Raw genomic sequence first — 12,349 nt, forward strand, 5'->3', positions numbered from 1 at the left:
CATTTCCTTCTCCAATGCATGGAAGTGAAAAGTGAAAGTGAAGCCACTCGGTCGTGTCCAACTCTTAGTGACCCCATGGACTGCAGCCTACCAGGCTCCTCCACCCATGGGACTTTTCCAGGCAAGAGTACTGGAGTGGGGTGCCATTGCCTTCTCTGAGGGGTTCCCATTAGGGCCTGATAAATTACACTTAATACTGATGCTTTGAGTATCACTGTTCTAGAAGAAAGTCCAGGATCAATTTTAGTAGATTTCAGCTCAGGTTTTAACAAAGTATAGGGGAAACTCTACAGAAACAAGAGTTAAACTGCTTGGTGAGGAGAAGCTGAAGCTGAAGACACTGTTTCATCACTGGAGATATTCACGCCAGGGCTCTGCAAAAGGGTAACACCAGGCGACCTTGTCTTAGCTCACAAAGCCTATAGTGGCCAGAGCATGCAAAAGAAAGCTACATCCCTATTTTCTTTTTCTTTTTTCTCTAACGGTTTTTCCCTCCTCGAATCAAAACACAAACTCAATTCTAAATTTAAAAGTGGTGCCTTTAAAAAATCTCATTATAATTCCCACCAAATTTTATACAGGATGTTAGTAAGCCAGTGGACAGTCTGGCAAGCACCAGTAGAGAAAGGATGGATCCATTTGAGTGTCAGTAGGTTGGCTGGAGAAGTGAACATTTCTGTCCCAGCAAAACTCCATGTGAGAACAATGTGTAACTGCTAAAGGTTAAAAAAAAAAATTAAAAGAAACAAGTCTTTTTTTATCCAAGCCCCATAGCCTGTTTCATTCCACATTTTCATCTAGAACATCATGATCTGTTCACTTATATTTTGACCAATTTGTGGGATAAAAAAGGTGAGGTAAAAGTTGATTGGACTAAAATTATACCCTCAGTTCCCTGAAGTACTCATTTTGTATTTCACCACAATTACAACGATCTCATGTTTTTGAACCACAAAAGAACAAGACTATGGGCTCATTGGAGTTCTACTATAGAGAATCCAATAAAGTATTATAGAAACAAAATTCCTTAAGTTGGACAAATGATGATCTTAAATGTGAATATTAATTTTAATATCTTAAATGTGAAACATCCATTTTATTTATTGATTGGCCAGCAAATATTTTGACTAAATCTTTTTTTTGGGTCAAGAACACACAATATGACTTAAGGCCAAAGATTTGTCTTTTCTAAAGGTGTACATTTTTCATGCAATCTGTCTGAAACAGTGTCTTCCAAGCTGCCCTGTAAGGTTAAGAGGTGACATCCTCCCAGTGTGACTTTCCACATTCAGCTCAGTATACTAGCCTTGTATATTAATACTGAAAAGAATTAGGGACTTTTTAACATGTCTTTAACCAGCCACTTATATGGAATATATTGTTGATAATTTCCACTGTAATTGGCATTTCATCAATGAACAAAGATCCCCTACATCAGTTTTCTTCATTTGAACTTTTGATTTCTAGATTTCTTTCTTGAAGTCATTCGACTACATGTTGACTAATAAATATCAGCATTCCTCCAATATCAACTGTCTAAAACCCCTAAAGTTTTATAATCATTTACACTACCTTTAAGGTATGCATAATGGGAGGAAGAGGCAAAATTCTTGGGCTGGAACCTTGTCCTAAAAGCCCTTTATGATTGCTGACCTGAATGATCAGAGGACTGACCTGAGGATCTGCATCCATTCTGGCACAGACATGAACTGTGGGTCTCACAGCAGACGTGAGACCTTCCAGTGAGCCCTGAGCCAGTGGCTTCCTCATAGGTTTTCTGGCCTGAGGGTCCAAGTCAGGCAACATTCTGGAATGTGGTCTCTGAGGAACAGTTAGGGGATGACATTCACTTGCTCATTTTTCCCCAGAGATATACCTCATGGTCAGGTCTCCATAGAGCATCATCACTGGGAATGTCCGTAAGGTCAAGGTCTGGGTTTAATCACCTCTGATTTCCAATTAGAGTGCTTTGGACACAACGGTCAGTATTTGGTTAGCATATAAAGGTGGAGGGTGGTTTTCTGAGACTGGATAAGATGCTAAAAATTAAAAATGCCCTTGGGGCCTGCCTCTTCAGCTATGTAAGTCATACCTCTTTTATTTATTTCTAACTTGATTCCCACTTTAAACCATCCTGACCATTCTGAACCCTGGGTCTTGACCTTTCTGAAATGCCAAAAGGACTCTGTACAGTGTCATTTTCAGCCTGTGAGGTCATAAGCACCTTCTATCTTAGGTTGCTGTATAAGTGTACCAATTCCTTGAGTGCTCTGAGGGCAAGGATGGTGTTCATCACTGTTTCATAGACAAACAGTGCACAGTGGGTCTGCGCCCAAGAGGGATCTCTGAAAAGAATCAAAGAGTAAAAAAAACTGCTGTCATCACTTGGAAAAGGAAAATGAATGCACTCATATGAATTATCCACAAAAGATGGGAAGAGAGGGAAAGTAGGGATAAGATGCTTAGGCAGGTTGGAACTTTTGGTATCTTACAGCTGATAAACTTATTTTTTTCCTTCAGTGTTTTCTAATGTTATAGTCTGATAGACTACCTTGGGGATGAAAAAGGTAGTCTATCAGACTATAACATTAGAAAACACTGCAGAAAAAAAAAATAAGTCAAGTGGTAAACCTTTTTTTTTTTAGCAGTAAAATTACCTGCTTGCATTCTCCTGCTCCACTTCAAGAAGAACCAGTTTTTTTGGGGTAAAGATCTTGATAACAATAAAAATTACAGTGCATGTTTACTGTGCAATTGCTATGTATTGCTGGACTCTACATAAGCATTTAATATTCATTTGCTTACTCCTTACAACATGTTTTTGAAGTAAGTGATCTTGTTCTCCTCATGCTGTGGACGACGCTGAAACACCAAAAGCTTAATTTGCCTGAAGACACAGCTAAGGATCTGTTTCTGAATCAGGCTTTGCTTCACCTCCTTAATAAGCCATTGAACTTGACAAAGGAAGACACCCTGAAAAGGCACTGGAATAACGAATGGTTCCTGCACTCCTCTAATGCTAATCCTGAAGTTTTGGTCTCCCAGCTACAGCAGCTTGGTGCATGCGTGCTAAGTCCCTGTAGTAGTGAACGACTCTGTGCAACCCCATAGACAGTGGCCCACCAGGTTCCTCTGTCCATTGGATTTCCCAGGCAAGAAAACTGGAGTGGGTTACCAGTTCCTTCTCCAGGGGATCTCCCCGACACAAGGACTGAACCTGCGTCTCTTACGTCTCCTGCACTGGCACTGGCAGGTTCTTAACCACTAGCACCACCTGGGAAGCCCTTGGAGATAGAACTAAATGTCTTGAAATCTCAAGAGGCCATGTTGAGAAAAAGGTGTATAGGGGAAGGTGAAGTGCTGGCTCCTCGACAGGAACGCTGAGGGAAAGGAAGAATGCAGGTGTTAAGTGAGTTTTGCTGGGTGGAGTGTGATATAGTGTCGTTTCTCTGGCTACTCACGAAATCCTGCATAAAAGATCCATCACAGATGCTCTATAACAGTGTGTCTGCTTTGAGGGGATCAGAAGAATGGCAAAGCCCTGCTTCAGAGGTGCACACACAGAGGGTGTAGCAGAGTGATGAGACAGAGGAAAAACACCAAGAGAAGCAGTTTATCCAAAGACTAAGGAGGAGGAATTGACTTAAAATGGTTGGTGAAACGTCCCCTCAAGAGTTAGGAATTATATCAATTTGTAACTGACTCATAAAGTAAAAAGCAGTACAAGTTTTTGAAATGTATTTGCATTTAGTACTCTTAAATACATTAAAAATGACTAGAATTCACCCATTTGGCCTTTAGGACCCGAAGGTTCTGTAGCCCTACGCACTGATGTATGTGCCCATGCAGCTGTATTTCAACTTTCCTGCACTTACCGGTAGGTGGTTTCTGGAAGGAGGTCTTTCATAACGTGGGTGGTGGTATTGCCCACGGTGATGCTAGTATCTCCAAGATCTATGTTGTAAGCAAGGATTTCAGATCCATTATTGCACGGCTCTTCCCAGTTCAGTACAAGGCACACAGAAGGCGAGTCGGGATAGGCATTGAGGGTCTCCTCCTCCAGGACACACAGAGTGGAGACAGGGTCAGGGGCAGATGCTGGTGTCTGGCAAAGGACAAGCTCACTGGACGGTCCTGCTCCAGCTTGATTAACAGCCTGAAAAACAGAACAGCGAGACAATGTCCCCATTACTTCATGAGCACCTACTAATGCCTCCACACTAGGTGCTGCCGAGTCTAAAGTAACACGATGGCTGCCAGAAATGTAGGTGGAGACAAATTCTCCACAATGTTCATACTGATAACCACTTTCCAAAAGATATCAATCACACCTTTTCTGCTAATAAAAGATAATGTTGCCATTGTTTCTTATGAAAGATCTTTTAAAAATAACACTTCATATTTGCATAGCCCACTTCACTTTATGTACTCTTAAGCCATCTTCACAATAACTGTCTGAGGTAGGTAATTCATGGAAGCTATTCTTATTTGCCTTTCAGATGAGATCGGGCGCGCTCAGGGTGGTATGGCCTTGCCTTAGATTTATCTGCCTTTCAGAGAAGAGGGAACTCAAAGTCAGATCAAATAACTCAAGCCCAAGATTCAGATGCCAAGCTGGGATCAAAATCCAGTAATGTGACTTTTAACTGAAGTGCTGCTCTGAAAGAAGTATAGGAATTTAGAAAAGTATTCATTGTTTTCCATGTGAATGCGAAATTTGTATCTGAAGTCAATGCTCTGCTCTCCCCTGACTCTGAGTGTCACTGCTGACACCTAATTACTCATCACTCAAATACTCACGCGTTCAGTCTCTGGGGCCATCCTCTTGTTTCTACTTACCTGCTCTGCTTCTCAGTCACCTCTGCGACCTGCGACTCATCACCAGGATCTCTCAGCCCTGGAGGAAACCAGATCCCAGGCCTTGCACACCTCTATACCACTTCTGCTTAAACTCCTGGACATCTCACCTTGTCTCAGGGCAAATGCCATTTATCCCTACACCCAAATTTATGTGTACAGTCCAGACCTCTGCCCTAAATGCCAGCCTAGCGTATTCAACTGCCCACTGAATATCTCCATTTAAATGTCAAATAGGCACCTCAGACTCAAGTGTCTACACAGTTCCAAAACGGTGCCCACCCCACTCTTGCTCATCCTTCCTTCCACCCCCACTGCACCGCCTGTGGTTTCCCCAGCCTTCAGGTTGTTCGTGCCATATCTGTGAATCACTGCTGGGCATCTTTCTTTCTCTCATACCCCTGCCCAAGCCATCAGCACACCCTTTACCACTCTAATCTGACTACACTCTCTCGCATCTGGTGACTGTAGTGACCTCCTAACTGGTATTTACATCAGCCCATGTCCCACAATCTGTAACAACCATTGTCCCTTCTACGCTCTCCCACCAGATACACAGGTAACGTCAAAGTTCTCACAACTGTCTATGAGAGCCTGTCCGATCCGTTCACCACCACCGCCTCCCCCAAGAACCCAGAGCCATTCTGCCTTCACTGTCTCCTGCTTCCTCCTTCACTCCCTCTGCTCCAGCCACACTGGCTTTCTTGCTGTCTCACAGGGACACCGAGCTTGCTCACCTCAGGGCCTTTGCAACTCGCTGCCCCTTCTCCACAAAGCTCCTTCCCTGACATCTGCATAGCCCATTCAATCAGCTACTCAGGCTTCTCTCGAGTTTTGCCCTTTGCCGAGACCTCTCTGAACACCACATTTAAACTTGTAGTTACCCCCACCTCAACCCCCATGATCCTTCTCATTTATTTCCCTTCTTTGCTTTTATTTTCATTACAGCATTTATCACCAACATAGTATATATTTCATTTAATTTCTCCCTTGATTAAAATGTAAGTTCTGTGACGGCAAGGTTGTCTGGTTCACTGCTGTAGCCCTAGCAACCAGAACAGTACCTGATACAAAGCATGTGCTCAACAAACATCGTTAACAATATCTTTTTCCCTTATACAAACACTTGGCAACCTCTTGACAAAAATGAAAGTACTCAAAAATCTAGTTTACTTCTCAGGAGACCTTATGAGGACAAATGATAAACCAAAAGGAAAGTCATCTGAGCTCTTATATCAAAGGTTCACTACAATGCCTGTGTGTTATCATTCATTTCAGAGAAGCAAGTTAAGAGCATTCATTTGCTATCAAATCGCTTTTGAAACCCTTCTGTAATAAATTTTTTACATCTAGTCCTATTTCATAACAACACCTACTTTCTTTTTGGTAGAATATTTATGTCACAAATTAAGAGCATATATTTAGATATTTTGGGGGGTACAAATTTATCACAGGGGCAGAAAAATAAGACACTATGGAGCCCAACTTTCATATTAACTAAGGTTTTAACAACTATGTAATACAAGGAAAAGAACATAGATTTTAGAGTTGGAGCTTTGTTCATATCTTGATTTCATTACTTACTAACCATGTGATTTTAGGCAAATTAATGTTTCTGAGTCTGGTTCCTCAGATATAAAATGGGCATAGTAACACATAATTTATAGTTATTTTAAAGATTAAATTTGTTAACATGCAAAATCCTGGCAGAGTATTAAGCCAATGGTCAGTGCTTCACTTCCCTCCTTCTCACTAGGAAAATCAAGAACAAAATAGCAATAGCAATTTTCCTAGTTTCCTAAATTTTCCTAAAGCAATTTTCTTAAAACAAGACAACAACAACATACACTGAACTAATTTTAGACTTAAAGAAAAGTTGCAAAAATAGTGTATATATTTCTCATTTTGCTTCTCCTAATATTAATACCTTATATAACTATCAGTCATGTCCCACTCTGCACCCCCATGGACTGCAGCCCACCAGGCTCCTCTGTCCATGGGATTTCCCAGGCAGGAATACTGGAGTGGGTCGCCATTTCCTTCTCCAGGGGATCTTCCGGACCCAAGGATTGAACCCGTGTCTCCTGCATCTCCTGAATTGGCAGGTGGATTCTTTACCACTGAGCCACCAGGGAAGCATATATATAAATATATGTATAAATACACACACACATACATACATATATGTATGTGTGTATGTGATATATATATATATGTATGTGTGTATGTGATATAAATATATGTATGTGTGTATGTGATAAATATATGTATGTGTGTATATGTATGTGTGTGTATAATTTTTTTTTAATAAAAGGAAATTCCTAGACAGTGATCAAGAGAGAGAACAGCAGTAGTGGCTGAATGGGAGGCTGAGCCATCTGTCTTAGACTCCCACAACTGGCTACTGACTCAAGTGCCCATGGAAAGAAATTATTTTCTGCTACTTACAAGAATAGAACTGAGATGCTGTGCTGGTCTGAGTCCAGAAACCATAAGGAGTTTCTTAAATACTCCCATCTTTAACTGACTACCATTAATAACTAACCTGAAGGAATGTGATGGCAATGATGATCTCTGGGTGGAGTGGGGGAGAAAAGAGAAAAACTCTTTGTTAAAGGTAAGAATTAAGCAAATGGTCTACAGGGAAATCAAGGTCAAAATTTGTTTCAAACTTTCAAAATATTTATATCTCACATAATTATGACTATACAAACCTAACATACACTTAAGGCTGAATTATTGATTTCTTTATAATCTCACAGTATAATGAAAAATTCAGTACTAAGTATTTTATTACCCTTTTCATGTTATTAATGTACTCTATTATTCATTTTCTCCATTATTTTTAAAATTAACGTTTTATTTATTTTACTCTGTATCTGGGTTCCATCTTCTTACTCTGTTCTTACACCTCCTTACTGGTGTTAATTGAGGTCTTCAGTAATGATTCTTGATTCATAACTTTGTCAAATATGTGCATTTGTGTTGAGTGATTTAATAAGGGCTAAGGGGATATGAAGGATCCAGAGGAAAAAATACAGATTTTAATTAAATAACTGATATCAGCCATACTACTTGGTGATCTCTACAAAAATCAAGAAAGTATAAGTTTTGTAATTCTTAAAATCTGTATTTATATCATAACTATCAGTCATGTCTGACTCTTTGCAACCCCATGGACTATATAGCCCGCCAGGTTCCTCTGTCCATGGGATTTTCCAGGCAAGAATACTGGAGTGGGTTGTCATTTCCTTCTCCAGGGGATCTTCCTGACCCAGATATCAAACTCAAGTCTCTTGTGTCTCCTGCATTGGAAGGCAGATTCTTTACCAACTGCACCACCTGGGAAGCATATATTACTATAAAACAATGATCAAAACCAGGAGATACAATAGTATTAACAATGTATAGATCTTATGTAGTTAGATTCAAATCTTACCAATTTCTAATAGTGTTCTTTTTATATTCCAGGATCTTACTTAAGACCCAAATTTCTTTTACTAGCCTTATACTATGGAAAATGCTTTCTTAAGTTATATCTCTTGTTATTATCAAATTCCAAAGTAAACCATTTTAAAGAATCTTAATAATATTTAAGAGTATGTATAAAATATACAACATGCCTCATGTAAGCATATGTACCCAAGAATTATTTGGGTACATGTTAACTGAAGCATTCCTAAGGAAGAATATGAAAATTCAAAAATTTCTGCACAAAATGAACAATGCTTCCATCCAATTTTTATATGATACTAAATACATATTACAGTGATTTAATTTTTAAAGCACCAAATATTTAAAAGAATATTCAGGCTTTAACCTGACTTTGTAGTAATATCAAATAAAAATGATTCAGATTAGGTTCACAGGTATCAAGAAATTAATATAAGATGAGGAGACTTTTCCTGGCAATACTTCTTTAGTATAGCAAGTGTGGTCTTGAGAGTACTATCCCCTTTATAGTGTCTGACTCATTTTATGACAAATAAGTATTTTCAAACAAATAAGTTTGAAAATACTACTGTTGAAACAGGGAGGCAAGATTATTACACAGGTTCTATTCTTACCAATGTATCTTTAAAATGCAATTTTGGGTGTTAATGGTAAGTAACAACAAAAACTCTGAAAGAAAAAAAGGAAATAGAACATTTTAAAGAGAGACCAAAACTCAAAAACAGGTTGGACTGAAGTTCTTTCCTGTGATGGCAAAGAGTTTTTATTTATATCCTGCCTTGTTCCAAAAACAGGAGGGTAGCACATAATTCAGCCTCTCCCCAATGACTCAGCATTGTTGTTATAAAGCTCAGATAATGTGCTGTGACCCTGACTCACTGATGAAGGGTCAATTATGTCCCAGGCCCTCCATTTGAGGTGTGTGTAACAAAAGAGTTCAACCAGAAATGTTTACGATAAAACAGCCTTCAGAATTTAACAGAAAAGCTTCTGCTGATCTGGAAAGGTAACCTGTGTGTGTGCATGCTCAGTCACTAACTTGCATCCAACTCTTTGCTACCCCCATGGACTGTAGCCCACCAGGCTCTGTCCTCGGGGTTCTGCAGGCAAGAGTCCTGGAGCTGGTGGGTTGCCATTTCCTTCTCCAGGGGATCTACCTGACTCGGGGTTGAATCTGTATCTCCTCTACTTCAGGCAGATTCTTTACCACTGAGCTACTTGGGAAGCCCAAAGTTAACTTAAGAAGGGACGATTTTCTCCAAAGAGGCTGAAGTAAATGGACGTGTAATAAACAATATGATCCATAACTTAAATCAGATGGAAACCTAAACCTGGCATCTTTGCTTCTTTATTTAAATCTAAACATGTGTGAAAATATAATTCTTTGTTATCTCTCCTTTTGGTCATCCTGATCATTCTTGGAGGTTGGCACAAAGCAGTGCTCAAATGTTACTGAACAAATGGAAATAAATGAACAAAGAACCCTGTTTTCTCAAGACAATAAGGCTTTACAAAGGGAAAAGAAAATATTTACCCAAGTCAATAAAATGAAAGTAAACCTATGACTACTGTCACTCTTGGGGGTTAGGCTAGGAGCTGACTATTCTTTGTGTTATTCTCTTTGGACACCCAAGTGGAAGCTTACAGATAGCCAGACGTTGTTAGTGGTCACTGAGGGGTGGGAGGTGGGTCCTGTGATCAAATGCAGACTGTCCGAACTACTCTACTGCTTGTTTCTGGCTCCAGTTAACATCTGGAATGGAAGTTTTAAAGGTTTTTTGCCTTTTGTCTAAGTGGCTTTCCCAGCGAAATGTGCATCTTGGAAAATTCAGACAAAAGGCATCGTCCCTAAGGAGCTGTGCCCACTTTGCCTTGGACTCGATCCTGTATTCAATGAATTAACCAGCAAACACAATGCAAGGGCGGTGAGGAGTACAGTGGAGATGATTCGGATTTTGTTCCCATGTTTCAGGACCTCTCAGAGAAGCAAAAAGCAACTGTAAAATGCCAAAACGATTGCATCTATTTTTATTTAAAAGGACTCTTTTTCCCATAACATCCTTCCTGATGTCCTCCATCATGAGCCTTTGAGTAAGTTTCCCAAAGAGTCTTTCAGGGAACACCAGTATTTGTGAGTAATGGCTGCAGAGTGTCAGCCTACCTGTAATCGACAGCAATACTGTGCAGCAGGTAGCAGGTCCCTCATTTCAAAGCCGGTGTCTGTCCCATGATAAACGAGTTCTAAGGATTCTTCATCTTCTCCCCACTCCAACCTGTACTCTGAGATGTCGGCACCAGAGCTTTCAGGACTCTGGAAAATTCAGAAATTTAATTTCATTGAGAAGAAAATCCTACGATGTTTGTGTTCAACTAATTATACCAAAAAAAAAAAAAAAAAAAAGAGCAAGATGCCTCAGAGTATTTGAAATACATGCAAAAGAAAAGCATGAAAAAGCTACTCAATTTCCTCTTAATTTGGATCAGTGGTAAAATTTCCGTAACTCCTGGCAAGCACTAAGGCAGATGACTGTAAGAATCACCTACCTACATGTGAATTTTAGCTTTGTAGATCCCTTGTACCTTGCACTGGGGAACAGATAAAGTAGAAGAAACAAATTAATGCAGAACATGTGCCTGACTTACCTCCCAGCTCACTAGGACACATCCATCAGGCGTAAAAGAGATACAAGGTGCTTTGCACTGTCCAGGAGGCCCTGCAGCAGTGGTAATTTCTGAGACATCAGAATAGGGACCATACTGCAAGAGAGAAACACACATGTGCTTGTAGGGGTGTGTTAGGGATGTGCGTGCGTGTGTGTGTGCACACAACACAAGCTTATACCAAACAAGGAGTGTGTGTGTTTGTGTGTGTGTGCATATAACACAAGCTTATAACCAAACAAGGGCTAGGCTAATGGTATCATCAGTACAACTGATTAAAAGCATTACCTAATGGTGTTCACTTTCAATTACATGAGTAGATTTTCTTCCCACACACATTACTTGAGTGGTAAATGTCTATTTTATATATATATATATATATATATATATATATATATATATATAATTTTTTTAATTCAAAAGGATTAGAAAGTTGGTTTATTATACATTTTTGCTGTGACCTAAGAAATAAAAAATGCTGACTTTTGCTACATCACAGCATTGTGCTTTAATTTCTCAGGGCATTTCAAAGTAAACCAAGTCAGATGCATACTGTAGTTTAAGGCCTAAAAATCCACGTGGAATTGTTGGTTATCAAATTTTGAGTATTTCTTCTAGTCACTGGTATTTTCCAATTTGAAACCAACAGTCCTATTAATGTTTGCTTGGCAGGCCCACCATCTCAACTATCTGCAGGTTTATACTGCATTCTCTCCTCCTCCCACCATCAGCGGTCACACTGCTCAGAGATAATCATCTCTATAGACGTAAAACGCGTCGAGAGGACCAGAACCCCCATGTTAAGGTGGAATACGTGGTACTTAAAAGAACTGGGGCAAAGAGTAAAGTAATTTTCAGGCTAATGAGGAAGTCCAACCAGTCCATCCTAAAGGAGACTAGTCCTGGGTGTTCATTGGAAGGACTGATGCTAACGCTGAAACTCCAATACTTTGGCCACCTCATGCGAAGAGTTGACTCATTGGAAAAGACCCTGATGCTGGGAGGGATTGGGGGCAGGAGGAGAAGGGGATGACAGAGGATGAGATGGCTGGATAGCATCATGGACTCGATGGACATGAGTCTGAGTAGACTCCGTGAGTTGCTGATGAACAGGGAGGCCTGGTATGCTGTGTTTCGTGGGGTCACAAAGAGTTGGACAAAACTGAGCAACTGAACTGAACTGAACTGAATGAGGAATATGACTGTGTTTTTCAAAATGGAGGAAAAAACATAAAGAGAAAAGTCTTTGACATTTTCTAATATAACTTGCAAATACACTGAAGGTGGGGGAGAAACTGTCTGGAGTAGACCACAGAAGAGGACCACAAGTCAAATATATGGTTAAATTTCAGTATAACAGGATTTAAAAATAAGGCTG

The 12,349-nt window shown here is 39.9% G+C and overlaps 1 protein-coding gene across 1 annotated transcript in view; it reads right to left on the minus strand.

Annotated features, from left to right (window-relative positions):
• The window catches only part of FNDC3B (fibronectin type III domain containing 3B), a 356,597-nt gene that overhangs the window by 40,084 nt on the left and 304,164 nt on the right, over window positions 1-12,349 (minus strand). The window contains exons 20-22 of the mRNA XM_068987389.1: window positions 10,954-11,067; window positions 10,472-10,621; window positions 3,876-4,156 (exon numbers count right to left, since the gene is read on the minus strand). Coding sequence (XP_068843490.1) covers window positions 3,876-4,156; window positions 10,472-10,621; window positions 10,954-11,067 — 545 coding nt within the window. The remainder of the gene's footprint in view (window positions 1-3,875; window positions 4,157-10,471; window positions 10,622-10,953; window positions 11,068-12,349) is intronic.

Source organism: Capricornis sumatraensis, chromosome 1, assembly GCF_032405125.1.
Source record: "Capricornis sumatraensis isolate serow.1 chromosome 1, serow.2, whole genome shotgun sequence".
NCBI classification, from domain to species: domain Eukaryota; kingdom Metazoa; phylum Chordata; class Mammalia; order Artiodactyla; family Bovidae; genus Capricornis; species Capricornis sumatraensis.